At 34.6% G+C, this 24285-nt stretch overlaps 1 protein-coding gene across 2 annotated transcripts; it reads left to right on the top strand.

The window, feature by feature from the left end:
- The first annotated feature begins 17793 nt into the window (after positions 1–17793).
- dmrt2b (doublesex and mab-3 related transcription factor 2b) lies at positions 17794–22349 on the top strand. Of its 2 annotated transcripts, XM_019104666.2 has the most exons (4): positions 17794–18032; positions 18142–18383; positions 19478–19574; positions 20769–22349. In XM_019104666.2, exons 2-4 carry the CDS (start codon positions 18174–18176, stop codon positions 21473–21475), a joined length of 1014 nt encoding a protein of 337 aa, XP_018960211.1. In that variant the 5' UTR covers positions 17794–18032; positions 18142–18173; the 3' UTR covers positions 21476–22349. The 2 variants fall into 2 exon arrangements, with proteins under 2 accessions (XP_018960211.1, XP_018960210.1); XM_019104665.2 differs by having other exon boundaries at positions 17794–18383.
- The last annotated feature ends 1936 nt before the right edge of the window (positions 22350–24285 follow it).

The following is a 24285-nucleotide window of genomic DNA, read 5'->3' as shown; positions in this document are numbered from 1 at the left end:
GTTCTTGAGTAAAAAATGTTTAGAAAATCTTCAGTTGGTGAGATCTGGCTTTCAGGATAGTGCAAAATATTTTTAAGCAATATCAAATGGAAAAGAATGCTGTTGTAATGAATCAGATTTTCATTCATTGAAAAATAAATGGAGAAAACTAAGCAAATTTCATGACCCAAAATAAACTAAAATAAAATAAAAATGGCCATAAATTAATTTTAGTTTTATATACATAGCATTTTAGAAAAATTAAAACATCTACAACTGCTTGCATTAAACATGAAAATGCCTAGAAAACTATGAAAAATTATAATACTATAAGAGTGAAAACTAACCAAAACTAAATAAATTCCTATAAATTCAAAGATAATAGCCCTAATATCAACACAGCTGCAAGTTGGCTATAGGCATGAGGTTACAGGCCGTGTTCAATAAAAAAAGTTTTCACTTAATTTTTCTGCTTTTGTTCCTCTTTAAACAGTGCAACTTCATGCACAGTCTAAAAGCAGAGAAAGTTCAGTAAATCACAGTGCAGCACAATAGATATCTCCATGGTGAAAGCTATTATTAACAGTGAAACAGCAATGGCAAGATGAATGAGAAATGTGCCATTTTCTTGTTATGGAAGGTCATAATCAATAGGTCAAACTCATACGGTGGCTTAAATCGCTCTATAATAGGTTTGATGGATTAAAAAAGTCAGGGAGAGAGACTGCCTAGACTATCTGTGTCACTGCAAATGAAAACAAATGTGACATATGTGTTTGGCCAGGCTCCAGTACACAGTCGCTGTGTGAAGCTGGTGGGTCATCAGTGTGTCTGTGTGTGTGGTGGAGAGGTAAACAGCCATGGGCAACTTCTTGTGCGGGGCCAAATTCAAATCAGCTCGGTGACTGGATCCTCTGTTCAATGAAGATTTATTAGTCTGGTCTAACCGGTATTTGGTTGGCGGTCAAAATTTTTATGGACAATATGATCACACCAAGGATTTACAGCCTTCAAAGAAATTCTGTCTAAATCATGACTGCATTTATTTGATTAAAATGGTCAAATTGTGAATCTAACTGAACTGATTTTTGACCTTGTTTTTAAACAGCATAAAGGCATAAGGAAATAAACAGTAAAATTCGCCATACATTTACATGCAGTGTTGTGACTGTTCAGGAAATGTGAGGCAGTTGGAGATAATTGATTCCTGGAGGAAGGAAGGTGGCAAACACGGAAGATACTGACAACACAGTTTCCCTTGTTGTGGTTTGTCTAGATTCTACATTGTATTTTTACAGGTTGAAGGATATATATACATGCACACAGGAACACTCACATTATTCCTACTAATTTGATCATTGTGTGACCAGCTCAAGTTACTTATTCCACTCACAGAGGAGGATCATCTTCAAATAAATCGTGCCCTTTTTTCTCATAAATATCTTTAAACCTCAAATGAAAATTAGTAACCAGAATAAGGATGGACAAAAATGATATAAAGTAGTGACAAATCAGGACCTGTTAAGTTAAAAAAGTTTTTTTTTTTTTTTTTAATTATATAATTACCCTCAAGACGTTCCAAACTTGCATGAAAAAAAATATATTTTTTAATTATTTTCACAGATCTTCCATGACATAATAAAAGTATTTGGACTCAGGTTGGTGTCCTTAATATTAACATAACTAGTTATTGGGTGTCTAATAAGTCATTGTCATAATTTTGGCAGGTCTTTTATTCACACAAAACTATTGTATGACTTGAAAAGACTTGAAAAACAGAGCAGGAGTGATATGGACAAATTTTATGGTGCTTTCATAATGATTTTTATCCTATTTGAGCTTGACAGCATGTGGTCACTATCAGCTGTAATAGAATGGAAAAGATCTGTGTGAATATTTCTGAAAAATGTGTCTATGAGTGTGTAGTGAATAACTATTTCAATATGTCTTTAGGTAGTACCAGCAGATAACCTTTAGATGGTCTTGAGCATATGCTTCAGTCATCAGTTAGAACTCATATGGGCTTTTATTTCATTAACTTACTTTGTGTGAAAAAGAAATGCCTTTTTGAGTCTCTGTATTATGAGCTAAATTGTTATCAGATACTTATGTGTTAAAGGTTACAGGGTTTTTCAGAAAGTATGTATTGACCTTCAGATTATAACAAAACATATCACTTAGTCTATAATCTGTTAATGTGTGCTAACGTTGCCAGAAATCCTTGAGATTGTGTTTAGAGAACACATAGATCAAAAACATATTTGACCAGACCTGCGTCACATTAGATGCTTTAATTTAAAAGGCAACTTTAAAATATCTTGGTTATATTCTTATTATATATATATAATAAGAATAAAATTACAAATTTGACAATATAAGAAATGTGTTGACACACAAACCTGTTGAATAGACTTAATGATTTGGCTTAATTTAAGAATCTTTCAAATAGTAAAGTCAAATTCAAATGTCCCCACAAGCCAGTTTTTGACATGTCTCACTATGACATATTGAAGAATTCGGCCCTCTCGGGTTTGTCAAAACTTAATGCACACATACAAATGCACTGTGGTTGGTAAAACAGGCAAACAAGAACTTCTCGCATCACTTTGGCTTGCTAGTCACAAAAGATATGTCACTGAATGTCAAAACATGTGACATTTATCTGCCCTCAGACATTTATGCCAATCACACACACAAACACAAATGCCTTACCACAAATAGAAGCTGGCCTACCTCCAGCAGCACTTGTGTGACAGTGATTTGCTTTGTGTTACAGGCTACAAGCGCCACCATTCCCCTCTGGTATGGCTATAAAAGGTTAACTTTTTTCAGTTTTCGCATTGAAAGTTTTAGAAATATGATTTCATGCCTGAAGAAAACAAACAGGACGTGGCATTTCCATTTGTGAAAAACAAACAAATAAAATCTGAAATGAAGTTCAGTCTCTCAGGGGAAAGTGTATTAAAGTGAGAATGTTATATAATGAAGAAATTATTTATTCAGACATTCTACTATAAATCTATGATGAATGACAGGCAGGAAATAAATTGTATCATGGAAAAATATAAAATGATTTGGTTTGAAAACTGAGTTAACTGGAATAGAGCAAAAAATAGTGCAAGCCACAAAATCATTTAACTCAAACAGATTTACAGAATAATTTGATACTCTAGTCAAACTTAATAAACATCAGTTGTCTGCCCGGTTACTTTAATACAGGTCCTTTAGGCATTTAAAATCAATGAACAGCTTCTATAAGCATTCATTCTAGTCTGAAAACAACAGAAGACAAAAACTAATAATAAACAGAGACATCCTCTACTGTGTACACTTATTTTTCCATTATGTTTTAATTTACATGTAAATAAAGTTCATTTTAGGCCTTTGCATCCATTATCAAAGCACCTCGTATGAGCTGTTTTATGATGCATATGTTTGTTTTAATCTGCAAATATCTTTTTCATTATGGGTGAGGTGTGCAGCTTGGAAAAATTTAATGGACCAGAGATGACAACATCATAAGATATGACAAATTTATTCTAGTCACAACTTTGTATTAAATAATTAGTTCACTCCAAAATGAAAACTCTGACATCATTAATCCCACTCATGTCATTCCAAATCCATAAAACACTGGTTAATCTTCAAAACACAAATGAAGATATTTTTAATGAAATCTGAGAGGTCTTCCTTATGCTCTGTGTCTCCTCGTTGGATTATTAAAGACTCTCGTTTTGTGAAATCTCCACGTCTTCTCATTTCCTCGATCCCGTGCTTCAATGCATCGTGACAGAATACCAGACCGAAACAGTTACTTCCATGTGTCTACCCTCTGTTTTTGTTTCTGTTTTTCCCCTCTGTTTTGGTTCCATTGTGTGTTTCTGTAAGGATCCACCTGCCAGCCCCAAAAGCAGAATCCAGTGGCCTGGTCGAAGGTTTAATGAGTATTCAGTCTTTTACTTGTGCTTCTGAATTTATCAGGATTTAGTTAGTCTAGCTCCGTTCAAACTGACTCCAATTTTACGTGATCATTCAATTTAGGCAATATTTCTAATCCAAAGCTGATCACAGATATCGATTGTTTATTAATTTAGATATTTGAGTACTCTGGAAATCCCATACTTTCAATTATTTGTTCATCAGGGACCAGGTATCGCACAGGAATTACACTCGGACGATTTTAGTGAACCCACGGACACAAACTCGTCAGTTCAGAGCTTGCTCAGAGGATGCAGAGTGGTTATAATACCTTTAAGTGAGCTACACCCTGCATGCTCATAAAAAAGTATATTCTTCTCTATAACCACAGAGCTACACTGTGTTAAGCCAGTGACAGTCAGAAATCAGAAGATCCCTAATGGTTTTCCCCATGGTTCATCCATTGGTGCTTCAGTATGATCTGTCCTGAATGCAGATTTGCGGAAATACCACTACACATTCATCTACTTGAAAAATTATTTCACATGAGATCAGAATAAATCAAATATAACAATTTATTTTCAGTCAGGTAAATATGTATTGTGCCAATTTACATAGTCAATTCAAAGATATCAAATCAATACAAGACATCAAATTCTCAAAGATAAAGGATGCATACCTGACTTCAGGAAAATACATAGTATGGAGTGTGTGGACACACCCCACACTATGGGCTTTCTGGCTACAGAATCGCCCCGTATTGTTTTGTCACTTCCCTTACATACCCAAATAAGAAAAACAAAGAAATCTTCGAATCAGCTGTAAAAACATAAAATACCTTTTGGTTTGTTAGGTTCTCGTTACCCTAGGTTTGCCCCTGCTGGAGATAGGAAAACATTCTCACAGACCCCTAAAGGGGACACACACCTTCCTCAGCAAAACACAATTCTACAAAAGCTTTCAATATTTCTCATTATACAAGTGACTACTGTGAAATTGAGACCATTTTACCAATCACAAAGAGACCTTTAAAATGACACCAAACATGAAGGGGAAAAACAACAGCCCCATAGACACCCTCTGCCAATGCAATGATGAAATTAACAGTTGGATATGCCAGAATTTTCTTCAGTTAAACCAGGAGAAAACTGAAGTCATTACATTTGGGAACAAGAATGAAGTTCTCAAGGTGAATGGATACCTTGACTCTAGGGGTCAAACAACTAAAAATCAAGTCAAGAATCTTGGTGTGATTCTGGAGACAGACCTTTGTCACAGTAGTCACACTGTTAGACATTTCTGTAATTTCTACCGTTATTAACTGTATATCACCCAGTATAATACTGCAAATTCCCTTTACAGTAAGTAACTGTAATACCCTTTGCATCATGGGAATTTTCTGTGACATCAAACCCCAAATACAGAGACTTAGGCCTACTGTATTTTTTAAAATTGCTGTATACTACTGCATTTACTGTAATGGCCTCTTTGGCGCAATTCAATTGAGGTTGTTTTATTTTCCTAATTTCTTACATTTGGACTGACAGGATTTGCCCTAAACCGTGTCTACAATGCTGCAAGCTTGAGACTGTCTACACTGGACATGTTACAGTGTTGCCAGTAACTACTGTAAAAACCCTTTGAAATGTCAACAGTGAATATCAAAGCAGTAACTACATCAGCATACTATCATCTCAAAAACATTACAAGAATTAGATGTTTTGTTTCCAGTCAAGACTTATTCATGCCTTTATCACTTATTCCTATTGTAATGGTTTCCCACCAGCCTTCCTAAGAAGACCATTAGACAGCTGCAGCTCATACAGAATACTGCTGCCAGAATTCTGACAAGAACCAGAAAATCTGAGCCTATCACACCAGTCCTTACACTGGCTTCCAGTTACATTTCGGATTGATTTTAAAGTATACTTTTACTCGTTTATAAATCACTCAATGGCCTAGGACCTAAATACATTGCAGATATGTTCATTGCTCACTGAATATAAACCTAACAGAAAACTTAGATCATTAGTACTGAGTCATTTAGAAATACCAAGGGTTGACTCAAAACAAGGGGAGTCCACTTTTAGCTATTATGCCACCCACTGTTGGGTGCACTATTGTGATGGTATGATTTTTGCTAATATATTAGCCACATTTAAATCTAGACTCAATACTCATCTGTTTAGCTGTGCATTTACTGAATATGCACTGTGCTACGTCCAAACTGGATTGCACTGCATTTTATATATAATCATTTTCTATTTTTAACTGTTTTAAATTAATTTTAAATCAATTTTTAAAACATTTGAAAAGTTTTTAAATTCCTTTTTTTATTGTTGTGATTATTTTTTTATGATTATTTTACTTCCTTTTATATAAAGCACTTTGAATTACCGTTGTGTATGAAATGTGCTACAGTATATGAATAAACTTGCCTTTCCTTGCCTCGATTAACCAAAGTGTTATGAGTTTGGAATGACATGAGGGTGAATAAACGGTCACAGAATTATCATTTTTATGTGAACTATTAATTGTTTTAAAATGAAGTATTTGGACAGACTCATTAAATAATGTTAATGAGAAGCAGGTCATACTTTCAGAATAATATTTTCATTCTAACATCAAAAACTCTTCAATACCAAGCAGGAAACCATCAAACCAACCAGTAACCATTATCAACCCCAACTCAGTCTGTAAGCTGCCCTCACCATCTGCCCTGCTGGCACTCATTTAAGGATCTGCATGAAGAAGTGCTGCAGTGGAATCAGAGTGAAGGAGAGAGCAAGAGCATAATGCAGCCACAGATGCTGCAGTGAAAAAAGCGGAAGGACCACATGAGACAACTCATCCTCTATGGTATGGCTCTATAATAGCTCACTAATGAGTGTTCTGACTTAGAGTCTCTGAAAAATGAATAAGCCTCCGCCTGTGCCCTTAAACTGCAGCATGCCTAGCCAGCTGAACATAATGAAACCCCTCTCAATGGCATCTGCCATCGTTTCATACGTGTGTGGGCACTGACTGTGAGGATGAGAGAGGAGTTATACTACATTCATTATGGATGAGGCATTCCCTCACTTCAGAAAAGCAGAGGTTGGGAAATTTCCAAAAGTCTAGAAAAAAAGAGTGAGAAGGAAAAGTGGTCCGTTTCTGATTCTGATGGTGTGATAAAGACAAAAAGTGTAGAGTGAAAAAATAAGGATCCAGACACATGCAAAAAAAAGAAAAATGTAAAAAAATAAATTATATATATATATGTTTATTTTTATATATATTTATATATATATACAATGTATATATAATTATATATATATAATTTATTTATTTCCATTTCATTGAACATAACTGGACTGCAGTGCCATTTTTCAATCAAATTCTGAGGCTGACAGTAGGAGCTATACACTCAAAAAAAATTCTTGTGCACTTTTTTTTTAATTTGTTGGTCTATGTAAACATACTGTTAAATATGTTAGACATTTTTGCATCACATTAAATGGAAGGCACATGGAATGGCAACATAACATGAAATTTGGACTGCAGGATCTTAAAAATGCAGCACTTATAAGATAAATGTATTGCAACAATTGAAGATGTCAACCTATGACATATTTATTTATTTAAATTAATCAGAATTTACACCATTATTGAAAAGTTTAAGGTCAGTAAGATTTTAAAGACATATTAATGAAATTCATACTTTTATTCAGCAAGGATGAATTAAACTGATTAAAAGTTAATGCTGTTCAGTTGAACTTTCTATTCATCAAATAATCCTTTAAAAAGTATCAAAGGATGATTGCTGAAACATCATAATTATGACAGTGAAGACTGGAGTAATGGCTACTGAAAATTCAAGCCTTGCCATCACAGAAATAAATAATTTATTATTTTTTATTAAATAATTTATTAAAAAGTATAATATATTATTTTGGAGGTTTTTTTTTTTTTTGTCATTTAATTTTGAAAAATATAATTTAGATGATGGACGTTGTCTTAAAAACACACTTTCTCAGCAGCTGGAAAATACAACCCCTGAAGTCTTTGGCACTGACGACACCAGCACTTCCTAAAAAAACAAACAAAGAGGGAGCTTCAATTACTATCACAGTGAAGGATGGTTTCCCTCAAACAAAGCCATCATTTCAGGCCCCTGCATTAGATTACTTTTGACTGTGATCAATGGGCGCAAGTCAATGACTTTGTCATAGTGGGATGTGATAGGCCTGGGGACATTTATTATCAGTTCCTCACAATTTTTCACTTCAAAGGAATCACCTTAACTTTTCCATCAAGTCATTTCTCATTGAAACTTTGATAGTTCTACACCTCTAGTCCTTTCAAAAACTCTTTTGAACGCTTTTATTGGGCAACTTCTTTTTATTACTATTGGGGATGAGATGTCAAAGAACATGAAATGATGTTGTGGGCAACAACACAATAGCCCCATTTAATGAGCCAGAAAAGGAGATTTTCAATTCCAAAAATCGAAAGAAAGTACAGGGTGGCTTTCTAATATCCTCTTGAAGACCAGCAAATCTGTTTTTGTGGAAGTGAGAGTACATCTTTTGATAGACGTTTAACTTCAGACAGAAATTGTGCACCTCCGCCAGTGGGCAGATTGTTCTGCCCCACTTCCCTGGCATTTTCTGAGGACACACAGGCTGGTAGGTGTTGGAGGGCACTTTTGTAGCGTGGAATGTTCAACCTTTTTGCTCTGATGGAGACATCAAGCCTCTCAGGCCTGTGAAAATGGCAGATTCATGTTGTCAACACCATATCAACAGCTCCTGAAGCGCTTTGAAGGGTGATGAATCATATGATTCACTCATTGCCACAAGAAACTGATGTAATCCGACTTGCACACTACCACAAATTTTTAGGTCAACATGTTTTAATGCACAGTTTTATATAAAACCACATATATCTGCAGTGCTTTCAAACCAACAAAGACCAGTTTAATCTCTCAGTGTGCTGATCCAAAACCTCAAGTCTAGGCACTCAAGGTTATAGACATGTTATGTTTCTATTCCCTCAGGCTCTCAAAGTGCCAGGTTAGTGCGATAAGGTCCAACTGGTAACGTCATTTCAGTCAGCAAATGTTTCTAAATCCAATCCTCTGTGTCAAGGCCCTTCAGGGACTGTAGCTGATGAAAAACACATCAACATCAACTCTCTGAAATATGTTTGCCCACAGAGGCTTTCAGCCTGGGTGTTCACACTGCAAGATTTGAATTTGTCCATGAGCCAATAAACGAGGAGCTTGTCATTAACATAGCTAAGTCTAAGGTGTTTCACATTACACTCATTAAGAATATGAAACCTCTTATACTGTAGGCAGTTTGCATGTTCCAGTATGACATTTAGAGATAAACATGTACTGTGCCAGTCCTCCAGGGCATCTATAGCAGCATACAATCATGCATGTGTGTTTGTAGGAGCTGTCAAACTTAGTTTAGCTCATTTTTTGCATGTGCTTTCACCTGCACTATCATCCTCCACCCTTTTTTCACTCCTCACCCGGCGTCACATTAACCTCTAGAAACCAGTGAGAATAATGGAGTTGGAGGAATGATGGCGACACAATGTTATTACAGCTGTCTCTCAATTACTAATAAGGCTCACAGAGTAAGAGATGAGTTTATTAGACAGCCCTGGCCACTCAATTGTGATGCATAGTATATCATCACCAGCCACTTAGTCATGTGACATTAAAAGACTTTTGGTTGGTTCACGGTCCAGCAGCTGCAGACGACAGTGTGGCAAAAGTGGAATCTATTAAGTATTCCCAGACAGAGGCGGAGTAGAGTGGTGTGAGAAATACAGTGACTGACAGAGTTTCTAACAAGCAATTAACCACAGTGACCCGCTGTTGGCTAAACTGTGCTTTTGACTTTGTGTCACACCCATTATATACTCAAAGATCCACTGTAATACATCACACTGCCACGGGAGTAATTTTCTGGAATATTAATAAAATGCTTACTATTTGCAATACCTAAAATGCTATAAATGTTAGAATATGTATGTATATGTATATATAAATATATTTTGACAGTATACAACACTGATGAAAATAAAAGAGAGGATATAAGCCACAATAGAGATATCAAGAAGACCTTTGCAAGGGAAATGGTTGAATAACCACACAAGCGTGCAGAAAAGAAATACAGAGCTCAGACCTGTCAGATGAATCTGAGTACATCAGAGTGAATATTGTACAAGGCAAAGGAAAGGGTAGTGTGGCGAGTAGAGGAATGATGAGGGATAGATATTTACAGGTTTTTTTTTTTTTTGTCTGGGAGGTGGTTGAGTAGAATGTCTCCTAGCATCTATAAGCTATGTGTGAGCTCAAATCGGTTGCAAATTGATTTTCAACTAGTATTTCAAATAGAGCATTGGACTTTTATTCCTTATTCCTAAAAAGTTTTTTTTTTTTTTTCAGCAATAATGATAAGCCTAATACTCACAATGAAAATAATAAGGTCATATAGATCATAACACAGTCTCGGAGGTAAGAAGTGGATTATTCTTCACCTGAAATGTTTGTGAGGCAAATGTTGGATCACAATAATTAATTAGGAACCACAGTTTCCACAAATCTCTTCACTTGATTGGGATGTTCTCTTTTATTCTGGACAGCAAGGGCAGTGACTGTAACATTGAGCCTATTTTGCAGTATTAAACACGTAATTATACCGATCATATCAGGCTCCGAAAATTCTTCAAAAAGAACACAAAGAATGGCATTCTCAGCTGCCATAGTTGCAACTCTTGCGTCATCAGAACAGGGTGTTCAACGCACCACCGTTTTCGTTTAAAAAAACGTTTTGCACTGAACGCAGCCCAGTTGGGAGTGAGAACGTGTTAAAGAGACAGTTACTGTTAAAGTTACTTTAATTTAAAAGGCATTAAAATGTTAAATAAAAATTTAAATAGAGTTGGGAAGTCTGAGATACACATAACTGGGAAACATTAATATTGCTATTGTTTTTTGTATTTTTGAAAGTAATGATGAAAAAATGGTTTAACTTATTCCCTCAAGCTCATGAGATCAGTGGCACTCCTAAAACAACTTTTGACAAGTACTTCAAAAACTCTGAATCCTGTGAACGATTTATTATGCATTTCTGAAAGCAAATCTGCACTTAGTCAAATAAAAATATCCTTGATCAAAAAAAAAAAATAATATAATTTCATCTTCATGATGAAAGAAAATTACAGATGTGTTTCACTCTTTAGATATCAGAAAAGGCCTCTCTTCCGAGGATGAAACCCATGTGACCGTGAGAGGATTTTCTCTGTAAAACAAGATTGTAGATGGCTTACACACATCTAAGACCATGTATAAATTTGTTTCTAGATGGATTCAAAGTCAGTCACAGAATTAGGCCAAATGGACGATGTATTCAATTCATTTATGAAAGAAATAACTCTTGGACACTACCTGATCATGTTGTACGTAGGGTTATGCACTACAGATGGCCTATTTAAATTGCTTACATCAATAATTTGATAAAAGTGAATTAGATCAATAGTTAAGATTGTTTGTCCAACACACAGTGACAGAAATCACCAATTCTACATAATCAGATGAATTACTAAAAAAAAAAAAAAAAAAAAAAAAAATCTGTATCTATGTACTTAAAATACACTACCGTTTAAAAGTCTGGGGTAAACGTCTCTGATGCTCATCAAGGCTGCATTTATATGATCAAAATACTGCAAAAATGCACTAATGTTGTTAAATTATTAAAATTGACTTGTTTTTGTTCCAGTATATTTAAAATGTAATTTATTCTTGTGACTCATATTCCATGCTGAATTGCTGCTTAAGAAACACTATTATTAATGTTAAAAACAATCATGCCTCTTAACATTTTTATAGAAACCGTGATGCACTTTGTCAGGATTCTGTGATAAGTACAATTTTTTTTATTTTAAACCAAATTAACTTTTCTTACCCCATTCATTTTCAAATTTAGTCAGGGTTTATGGGCTACTTAAAACTTGTTTTAGTTTATACCTATACTTATACTATAAGACCGGTACCAGTATAGAAAGATAACAAATGTCTGTAAGGAGCTGGAAGGTCAGAGAAGAAAAAAAAATCTAAAAGAACCATTAATCTGGAAACGCAGAAGGGGAAGGAGGTAAACTAGGATGGTTCTGATGAGAAAGGAGATGGTGATAAAAAAATCTAAGCAAGGACACACAGTGAGAGTGACAACTAGAGAAAAGACACAGACTGGGAGAAAAAGAAGGAGGTGAGCCAAACCAGGCAGAGGCAGATGAAGCTTGACAGCTAAGGTGAGGATAAAACACACATGAAAAAGGGCATCACACACATAGAGACACTGACAAAAACCAAAAACATGGCATACAACTGTGATCAAGTCTGTTATGATATACTATAGCTCTACTCTAAGAAGTACACACTTGATATGTAATTACTTTTTAAACCTAATTTTATCTTTTCTTGTACTCTAACCCAGCAGTTTTAGCCACGGTGATGGAGATCCACACTGTAATTAACCACCACAGTAAATACAGACACCAGGCACTGTGAAGACACAGGTGCAGTCCCCCATCAAAGAAGAGTCTTTGTAGCCTCACCAAATAAACAGGGAATGATTATCCATGGTTAACTGCTGACAGTCTCAAAAAGTCTGATAAGCACATAAAACACATAGATATACAACTGGGAAAATGGAACTAGACAGACATGTCAAAGACAAAAACCTCAAAAGCTAACAGCAGCTCCCTGCTTTATTCAGACGGAGAAATTACTTTTACTCAGTGTCAAAACAAGCTCCTCTACATTTTGGAAGACTTTGATCTTGATATTAAAATATGCTGGAAAGTCTGAAAAATGTCACAAGGGAATGTTGGAGGTCTTTAAAAAACCTGTCACTATTTCTGCTTATAAAGATTTAACTTCATTCAGTGAAAGCTCCTGTCTCAAAGATGAACCTCATTCATTTATATAAAAGATTTGACCTTTTGCTTTTTGCTAATCTACTCTGAACCTGTCTGGTGTCTTATTAAGGAGGCATCTGCCAATCTTCATTCACACCCACTTGGTTCAAACCTATCTTGTTTATCTTTAATTTACCTAGTTAGCAGGAAAACGTGAGCATTCATAAACAGGTGGGCTGGGTTGGCGTGGTGCGACGGGACTGATGCTAATTACAGCAGCTGGCACAAGCACTTCTATTGACTTCCACCCATGCACTGTGCTTTCTTTCAAGGTTAGGTGCACATGTGGAGAATATGAAGATTGTAAGAATTACTCAAAGAGGGTGTAACTGGTAGTAAAATAAAGAAATACTCTTGTGGAAAAGAATTGCACTTTAGCATACTTTTAAAATAGTATGTATTATGGAAATAACACTTCGAAAGAATATAATTTAAGTGTGAATTGAATGCAATGTTTTCAGAAAATTGCCACCAATGAATATAAAATAAATATATGAATATAATATACAATGAAAATGCATTATAGTTTAAAATTTATATTTATATTAAATGGAATTAGTTGATCTTAAGAGTGTTTTTTGACCCACAAAGTACATCTTTATATGCAATTTCATAAGTTCTGGTCTCTTGGAAATATGGTTAAATTTAGTCTTTTTTTTTTGTTTAATTATTTGTGGTTTGTTGGAAATATGGTTAAAGCAGTAGCACTTTATTAGAGAACTCAAGAACTACTGAGAACCTGTGTTTGTCTGTGTTTTGTGATTTTATGGTTGCTGTTGTAATGCAAAGTCAGGAGAGAATTGGTACAATTTAAGATGAATTTGTCATCTTCAAAAAAAAAAAAAAAAAAAAACAAGAAAGAAATGGAGCACAAAAAAAGAAGAGAGCAGAAGTACATTACAAACACAGACAGAAGTGAGAGTGTGACAAGAAAAGACAGACCAACAGATCACAAAGACAGAGTCTGTGTGAAGAATCCTTGACGAAGGCAGTCGAGGACACCTCTGCACTTGCATTTCACTTTTTATGTTTAGCAGATCTCATTAACCTGTGCTGAAACTGGCAGAAATTCATACGCATTCTGACACATGAAGAAGCCATTCCCATACACTTTTCATGATATGCTCATCCTCTTTGTTTTCAAGTCTTATACATCGACAGTGGTAGCAGAGAGATGGTGAAATGAATCTTGTGAGATGACAAACTCAGCTGGAAGAGCTATAATTACATGGAGTTGCCTCCATTTGTGAGGGTTACATGTGGTGAGCACATACCATACTTAACCGGCAAAGAGCAAAGTAACAAAATATGCTGATATTATATGCAGAAATAATGTGATTTTATGCCTGTTCTTTTAGAAAGGCTGCAGCGTATAGGGAAATAGGGACATTACAGGTAAAGTGAGACAACTAAAATGTGACACTTACATTTTATTTTTAATTTTTTCCTTTTTTTCTGCATAAAGTAAGGAACTTAAGCTCTTCACACAATACTGCAGCATCCTATTTTCAAACAAGACTAATTATAAACTATCAGAAAGTGTACCGCTACACAGTTTTAAACATTTTGACCATTTATGGTCTTGTTTTAAAATATGATGATTGCTGTGGCATCTTATATTTAGTGTAAATATTTCAGCTGTTGTTGCCAGAACTTTACTTAAAAAAAAAGTTTTATTATTATTGTTATTATTTTTTTCTTTATTTGTTTTTTTTTATTATTATTATAATATACATACAACCACCTTCAAAACATCGTAAAAAGAAAGTCATATGATGAATCAAAGTTCATTACATGTAGCTTTTCCACAAGCTAAGATAAATACTAAAGGTGCATGGGGTCATACAGACACACACACACACACACACACACACAAACATAATAATATACATAACTGATCAGAAAAAAAATTGTTAGAAATAGTTATTTCAATGAAAGTCCATTATGTGAGAATTCTTGTTTTTTTTTCTGTTTTTTTTTTCCCTGTAATTTACACGATGACTTGTTCTTTTCACATCCTAAAATTGTACATTATTAACTGTAAAATCACATGTAACATCTCAATAGGTGTATTACAGATTTTAACCATTACCAGAAAGTGAAATAACAATTAACCAATTAACAGGTTTTTATTGTAGCATTTTTACAGTCTTTCTTTTTTAAAATTACAATCATTTTTCATGTATTCAATCATTTTCTGGTAAAGGAAAAACACAACCGTACATTGACCCCTAGAAAGTTTTAAACCCTTGAAGACCTTTTACCACCAACTTCTTCTGTCATGACATCTTAGCATTAAGCTTAAGCCCTGTGGATGTTGTTGAGCTGAAAAACAAAGTGAGAGAAGAAAAGAAACGTAAAAAAGAAGTAAAATAATTGGATCAAACAACAGCAGTGCATGTCAACTCAAACTGACTGTGGCGAGTGACTCCGGGGGTTAAGGATTCTCTTCAGGTCATTAAACATTTCATCAGGTGGCGTGGAGAGCGCGTGAGCCTTGCCACCAATCACACGTTTCCAAGTTCTTCACAGGCTCCAGATTTGCCCCTCTAGCCTCTCCACATACATTGGCACATGTGAAAAAGGCTTCACATCTACTCATGCCAGACAGATCTGTATGCGGCCTCTTTATTTTGATGCTGTTGGGTTTGACCAACTGGAGGGATGACTAACTAAGATCTGGTCCCATCTGGTGGCCTCCTAGTCATATAGGCCCAGTTTGGACTTGGACTACGTTTTTCTATAAACAATGTTTCTCATATTAAAGGAATTGTTCACCAGTGAAATCCAAGATGTAGATGAGTTTGTTTCTTCATCAGAACAGATTTAGAGAAATTGATGATTATATCAATGGATGCTCTGCAGTGAATGGGTGCCGTCAGAATGAGAGTTCAAACAGCTGATAAAAACATCACAATAATCAACACGATACTAGACCATCAATTAATGTCTTGTGAAGTGAAAAGCTGTGTCTTTGTAATAAACATATTAATATGTTTATAACTTTAAACTTTAATTAAATTAAAATGAATGTTTTCTGTTTTAGTGGCCTACATTTTTATTTTCAGTGCTTGTTAGCAAACACCAAACAAGATGCAGGTGTTTAATAATAATAATAATTTAATTCATGAGATGACAATTGAACTGTCAGTTTAGAAAGATCATATCTAGACAGAAAAAAAAAATTAAAAAGAACATCTCAAACTCCCAAGGTGCTGGTGCACACACCAGTCAAAAATGCATATGCAACAAAGTAACATGCATATTATACAATTACAAAAATATTAATGTCATCTTTAAACAGAATAAGGCATCATCTTGCCATTATGATCTGATTATGACATTGATTTTAATCATGACATAAAATCTTCAATTAATTTGCACTAAGCTGTCAATGAAGCAAAAAACTAACATTTTAATATTGTTGACAGGTTTAGAGGATAGAATATTATTACTAATAATAGCTTTTAAGATATAATAGATGTTTTTTTTAGTTGCTGTATGTCATTATGAATGGCTAGTTTGTTGAAGATCAGAATTACCATATGAATGTCATAATAAGACCTAAATAAAAATGAGATACACATGCATACAACTGAGCCATTTACAAAATATTTCATTAATTTCAGTAATGTGAATACTAACAATATGCAAAAGACAATATATATTTTATTCAGAGTGTGATTACTTGTGTATGGCAGAGGGGGGCACCCAAGGTAACAATATTAAATGCCCAGCAGGTCCTGATAATACAAAGATCGTCCACATGGGGGCGTCACAGAGGTCAATATCACTGTCCCCTCAGAGCAGCAAAACCACAAAGTCATGAGATGAGTGCACATAATGTGCCTTATCATCTCAAAACCATAGACTAGGTGTTAGAGAACAGGGGAACTCTGGTTGACTGTATAAGAGAAGAGTAAAATATTGCTTCAGTATATTGAGTAAATATTGAAGAGAAAACATTTGATTGGTGTAACATTGGTTAATGGATTTGTAGGTTATTGCAGTCTGCTGCACATTATACCAGTAATATTCTCGGCTGAGTAAATGTTAAGTGTCCTACATTTGATTGCAGTGCATTTTAGTGGATTTTCAAAAGCATTGCTCGAGGGAGGACAAAAACACTCAATTGTAGAGTGGGACTAAATGCTATTTAATTAAGTAAATAATATGTGCTTTTGCTGTGTGGAAATTACCATTAACCATGACACCAACATTAAATGACCAATACAATATTATTAAATATTATTCAGTTCTTTAAAATAATGAATTATATTCTAACATTTTGGTTCCGTATTTTTAACCGCTGAATATTTACATTCAGTAATGCAGCAACAATATCATTCACAATAGTTTAACAATAATTTAATAGTTAAAATATTTAGTGTGCTCTGGTTAAATGTAACTCTATGTAAATTCACTTGTTAGCATAAAATAATAATAAAAAGGGCACAATGGCAATTAAAGCAGTATTTGGACAGTGATTCTTAATTATTAATATTGAGGTGTTTAAATAATTATGTTAAATTACGAATTGCACAGTGGAATTATCCTGATTTTAGCACTTGTTACATAGTTAGGCTACTACAGAGGGGATAAAAAGTCTCACTAGGGAACAATCCCAAAATAATTAAACTTTTTGACACTTTAAAAATGAGGAAAAAGTTATGAAAGAGGCACGATGACACAAAGTTGTTACTGTAATTGTAACGAATGACAGGCTTTTTTTTTTAAAGGAAAAATTATTGTACTTCACTGACTGAGAAAAAAAAAACTGAGAATAAAAAAAATAATTCATGTAAGTAGGTTACAAAGCTTTTGTCTTGTGTTAATAAAGGTAACAGCCCAGAGTAACAGGACCAGATAGGAGGAGTTTGCGTTGCATCATCATTAACCGCGTGACGATGTCAATAACTCACAACGAGGAAAGTTAAATATTGAGAAGCGGGTAAGGTGAGCTGAAACTCAGTAACTATGAGGTCAATCACAGCTTCATTCCGACACTAGCTACATATCCACTGGCAAGCCAGGTGAGAGGCGCCTTCCAGGAAACAGCCAGATTCACTAGCACAGCTGAATGGCTTATAATTTCAAAACTCTTGCCTGTAGTTTCCACTGAGGCTTTTCTTTGCTTGCGCATTGGAACATATCAGGTTTGTATATGATGAGCAGCGTCGGTTCATGAGAACTGCTTATAAATGTCCACTAAAGCGGATAGAGACTCACAGGTAGATGTGACCCACCTACATTCCCGCAAAGCAGAATGGGCTGAAGACAGTGACGGCCGGGAGGTGATGAGGACGGATGAAGCTCCAGCGCCTCGCAGGCTCAGCCGCAGCCCGAAGTGCGCTCGCTGCAGGAATCACGGCGTCGTGTCGCGCCTCAAGGGCCACAAGCGCCTGTGTCGCTGGCGCGACTGTCAGTGCGCGAACTGTCTGCTGGTCGTAGAGAGACAGAGAGTGATGGCAGCGCAAGTCGCCCTCCGGAGACAGCAGGCCACAGAGGTTGGTTGACTGAGCAGGGTAGTTTAAAGCTTTCTCTGTGCTCCCGTGGAACTAAAAAGGTGTTGTTTGCAAACAAAGTGACACAGTTTTGTTGACGGTTTTGAGCACGTGTGTAACTACTTTATTGTTGCAGACTTGAACTGCAAACTATGTGTAGCCTACTGCAAATTATATAACCTACAGTATTTGAATTTTATTTTTTTGTACGAATTATGCTGATACATGCAATTTAAATGTAAAGTTTGCTGTAACATAGACTTTGCAGTTCAACCCGCCTGCCACAAAATCATCAGATTACGTTTATATATTAGAGCAAATCATGTTACTGCAAAACAATATGACTGTTAGCTAATTAACTAAGATCAAAAGAAGTACGTGGCAGTACCATGGTACAATAATGTTATGCGATGGTTATAACATGGTATTTTATATATGTATATATATGTATATATATATATATATATATATATATATATATATATATATATATATATATATATATGTATATATATATATGTATATGTACATTTTATGGAAAATGATTACATGCATTCCAAAAAATTATATATATATATGTATGCATATGTATATGATTTTATGGAAAATGATTACATGCATTTATATATATATATATATATATATATATATATATATATATATATATATATATACACACTTTTAAACACCAAGATACATCAATATTGCTACAATATCTTGGTGTTTAAAAAAAGTACAGTATCTTGGTGTTTAAAAAAAGTACAGTACACAATGGTACATCCACTTGATTCCCTTGGAATTTATATATTTCTACAAACATTTTTTTTTCAAAAAACCATTTTCAAAACATACTAATTGTCATAATTAATGTTTTGCTATTTTTTCTGACCATGATAAACTTCTTCATCACAAAATTTCTGAGAGCAAACAACATAAATTCATTGCATTTTAAGTAGCCTAGTTAGGCATTCACTAGATGTTGTTAAGAAAAAGGACACTCTTTATGACAAACAAGACATCCACTGGTGTCTTTTGTAGTGTAAGTATCTTTTATCTATCCCATAAATTTATGCTGAGTTGTGCGTTCTCTTTGACAGGGTAAAAAAGGTCAAAAAAACACCTCTGTTCTCAGACACTCAGCTTACCAGCGCTACACGAGGGCACCTAGTCTCCTGGCAAAGAGTATTCTAGAGGGTAAGCTTTAATTAACGCACATCTCATTAACACAATTGCACCCTGAAAGGCGACATCGGGAGAAACTGGATTAGTTCACCCGTTATGCTACAGAACCCTCTGCTGGGAATAAATCTGTTTATGTTTATGTAAGGTAATTAAAAATATGCAAATGGATAGAGGAATTACAAAAAAAATTGCTCATATGACTGCTTTGGAGTTTGATTTTCCCTGATGTGTTTCTCGCTGTGTCAACATTAAGGTCAAACTGATTTAATTGTTATCATAAATTTGAATATGTTTAATTTGTTTTTGTTCCATTAGAATATTTAAAACGGTTATACTTTTATGAGTTCCAAATGGAGTCTAAGAAATTATTTTTTAATTGTTAAGAAATCAGGTGAAAATGATTTGTGCGTGATGAGTGATTTTAAAAAGTTGTACTCAAATGTGGGTCATGACCTAAAAATTATCCACATGTCTGTTTTGATATGATCATGGTCAGAAGGAAAAACCATTGACAGATGGAAATAAAAAATGTAGCTAACCATGTAATCATGCACAGTTAGAACTGCAAAATACATAGGCTTGTCAATTTTTGAAAGAGATGACAAAGCACTTTGAATGCTTTCCATTTGTTGCTGACATCCAAAGCTTTGCTTTTCTTTTTTAAGAAAAACTGTGGGCAGAAAAAGTGACAACAAAGACATTTATAATGCGACAAAAGATTTATATTTCAAATAAATTCTATTTTTCTGAACTTTCTATTCACTAAAGAATCCTAAATAAGGTATTAACATTTCCAGAGAAATATTAAGAAATCTGTTTTCAACATTGATAATAATAATAATAATAATAAATGTTTCTTGACCAAATCAGCATATTAGAACGATTTCTAAAGGTAATTTAAATTGTAGTTATACTTCACTGTGTTACTGTTTTACTGTATTTTTGAACAAATAAATGCAGCCTTAGTGAGCATAAGAGATTTCTTGAAAAAAACATAAATTTTACTAACCCAACATTTTGAACAAAGGTATAATCTGTTCTAGATTGAAGTAGTCTGTACTTGACTACTTGAATTCAAAGTATCTTCATTTATGGTTCCTGAAACTGTTTATTCTAATAGACTCTTTGAATATTTTTACATTTAAATATGACTTGATTATGTACAAGAAAAATCCACAATTTTTATACTCCTTCATCACGCTGTAGGCTACAAGCCGCCTGTGTTAGAGGACTGGCCAAAGAGACTCCACCAACCCCCAGTCAGTGTTCGTATGAGGAAGAGGAGAGCGTTTGCAGATAAAGAGCTGGAGACCGTGATGCTGGAAAGAGAACTGAGGCAAAGAGAGATGGAAGAGTTGCCTGCGCTTCTCCTCCAGGCTGTGGTGCCGTCCGCTCCCTCTCCGTATTTTTTCCCGCTGTCAGACCCAATCATGCCCACGTACATGCCTGTGTCCAAAAGCAGCCCTCCTTTGACTGACTGGGATCTCCCTTACCATCAACACACACTTAAATCCAAGACTCTAGACTTCGGCACAAACACATTGACAGACAGCGTCTCTCTAAGAGTGTGTGAGAACTGGGACGTTTTCAATTTGATTCGGCCTCCACCGCGCTGTTACAACACAAGCCCAGGCGTCAACATGGTTAAAAACATACCGGACAGCGGGTTTTCTGATATGTCTGTCAAACCAAAAAGTTTAGTTGTCGACACCATGTCAAAGCAAGACATTCCTCCCTCACCGAACATGGTAGACGTGCTGGTACAAGCTAAATCACCCCACAAACGCTGCAGGTCATTGGGGCATGAGGCCTCTGTTCACATGGACCGTATGGAGGGTGCAAATAAAGACTCCATCAAAAAAGCTGTAACACAGCCATTACCTTTTTCTGTAGAGGCATTGCTCATGAGATAAGAATATTTTTTTTACAGCTAAGACTTTACAGTAGTGTTCAGTTTGTTAGCATAATGTATTACAGTCATTTAAATTACATTAACGGCCAGTGTAATTTTTTACACTGTTTATTAATGTTCTTTAATGTTAATATCTACATACACTAATACATTTTTAACAAGTTAGATATTAACATTACCTACTATATTATGAATGAACGTTAATAATTAACAATGAACAACAGCATGTTTATAAAGTAACATGAATATAGATTCTGAAATGCTGTTAAAAAGCTAATTGTTAGTTCATGATATCTGATGTATTAAGTGATGTTAACGAATGAAACTTTTTGGTAAAGTGTGACCTTTTCAATTTATATTTGACTATAATTTATCTAGATTTACAGTAGCATTTAAGCAGCTGAGCTTTTAAAAAAAATAAATGATGTAATTTTCAAGCAAGTCAAGCAAGCAGAGGAAATAATCAAACACTTTCTTAAAATGCACACTCTTTCTCAAGTAGTGCTGAGAAATACAGTTTATTTTAGTGAATCTGTTCACTTGAACCATTCATGTAACTGAACCTGTTCATAAACAATTAACCAGTTCATTGTTTTGTGCACAAGTGTTTGTGTTCATCATTACATTTCCTATTCAGTTATATAAATACAATGTCTATAGTTTTATTACTTTCAGTTAGTGTCAGTTTTTATGCAAAGCTGAGTTTTTAGGTTTAAGGAATCAAAAGATTCAAGTTGTTGGGATGAATCAAAACGTGTAACCCCTTAATGGACTAGCTTGCTTAGCATGTGAGTTTTTAAAGAAGTTTCCAAACAGTGCACTGAAAAGTTAAATAATCAATAACTTTCTTGCTTAATAAAATACTCTTGATAAGAGCACTTTTGATTCATTTCTAAATAAAGTTGTTTTTATAATCCTGTTTAAATCAATTATGTGAAATTGTTAAATCCACGGTATAAAATATATATGCATCTTACTGACCTTTATACTTAATTCCTTCGTTTTCCAGTTCTGTTTCACAATATTTTTTTTTTTCTGTTCGAAAAACATTGTGATGTTTCTTTCTTGTACATCTAAATAGTCATGACTTACCCTATTTTTAAAATTATTCATGTTTTTTTATTCCAAATAAGAAAGTCTGATGTAAACTCATAGGTAGCTGAGGATCAAATGAAAGAGTGGTGGAAAAAAGATTAGTTTCTCTCTCTCTTCCTTTACTGTGAATTAATGATGTAGTTCATACAGTGGTTGGATTGAAGTGATGCCTGGTACATCTGTGTATTTAAGCTACAGGCTCCCACAAAGGTACTTTGAACTGTTTCTGCGGTGTTCATAAAATATTTTTAATTTTTTAAAGAAAACTAATGATGAAAAGGGCTCTGAGGCAGGAAACAACTCAAAGTGTAAAACTAAACGAGTGAGGAGAAAGACACATGTGCCTGAGGTTTCAGAGGCAAGAAATGATTCTAATATGAGCTCAGGAGGACAAATTATTCAGTGTGTTTTTCTGCTTTTTCTTTTTACATCTTAATCAGGAAGTTCAAAAAAGCCTTATTCCTGTCAGTACTGTGTATTCAAGTGAATGTGTTGGCTTAGCAACATTGTGCAATATATTTGGGAGTGTGTCGCTATCCTGTAGACTGGTTTAGACAATGTATATCCTCTCTTTTCTATCCTTTCTTTATTTTCCATTTCAGTTTTTGAGATATGGAAGCCTGATAGTTTTGACATCTCTGGACCGTGTGGCGTCAACATGTGTGATGGCATCATGCCCTCCTCTGTATCTGTCTCTCTATCTCAGCACATCTGCCAGTGCAGATAGGGGCTTTACATTAGGAGCCTTCCTGAGGCGGGAATCTCAGCCCTCTTGTGGTCCACTAAAAAAAAAAACATGGCAAGAGGAGTATAGAAGAACATTAGCGTTTTTCAATGATAATCAAGATCAAAATAGAAATTCTTATGCTCAACAATGCTGCATTTATTTGATAAAAAAATGCACTAAAACAGTAATATTGTGATTTTTAAAAAACAATTTAAGAACTGTTTTAATATATTTAAAAAATAATTTATTCCTGTGATGCCAAAGCTGATTTTTCAGCAGACATTATGTCAGTCTTCAGTGTCACTCACGTAATCCTTTAGAAATTGTTCTAATACGCTTATTTGGTGCTTATTATTATCAATATTAATATTTTTGTGAAAACTGTGATAATTTTTTTCAGGATTCTTTGATGAATAGAAAGCATATATTTAAAATAGAATCATTTGTAACGTTATAAATATCTTCAATTTAACGCATCCTTGCTGGATAAAATAGTTTAATTTATTTATTTAAAAAAAAATCTTACTGACCCCAATATTTGAACGGTTTTGTATATTTTAAGTAGGCATAGGAGGCACAAGTAGATATAGGAACTAGCATACAGCATTTGTCTGAATAAGGATGTAATTTAATTTTAATAACAAATAACTAAATATAGAAGAGTGCAGATTTTAATATGTATTATAATGTAACACTACATGAAGTATGTATGCATTCAACTCTCATCATGAAATAAACAACAATGTCTATGCCCAAATCTGGCGTGTCAAACACACATGAAGAGACGGGAATGCTTTTCTTGTACATGGCATTATAAAAGGGGAATGCATATTTCATGTAGCGCTGCTAGCATGCAAGCATACTACATTACAGTTTACCAGTGGGCAAAATTTTTATTGTATGGCAGCACCCCTGAACTCCTTTCATTGTATTTTTATTTATTCTTACATTCTGTTCTAGCATGAAATCACCCTAACTTGTTTTTGTAA

The sequence above is a fragment of the Cyprinus carpio genome, chromosome B6 (assembly GCF_018340385.1).
Source record: "Cyprinus carpio isolate SPL01 chromosome B6, ASM1834038v1, whole genome shotgun sequence".
Taxonomy (NCBI): domain Eukaryota; kingdom Metazoa; phylum Chordata; class Actinopteri; order Cypriniformes; family Cyprinidae; genus Cyprinus; species Cyprinus carpio.
The sequence above is the reverse complement of the archived record's forward strand: the minus strand, read 5'-3'. Positions and strand labels throughout refer to the sequence as shown.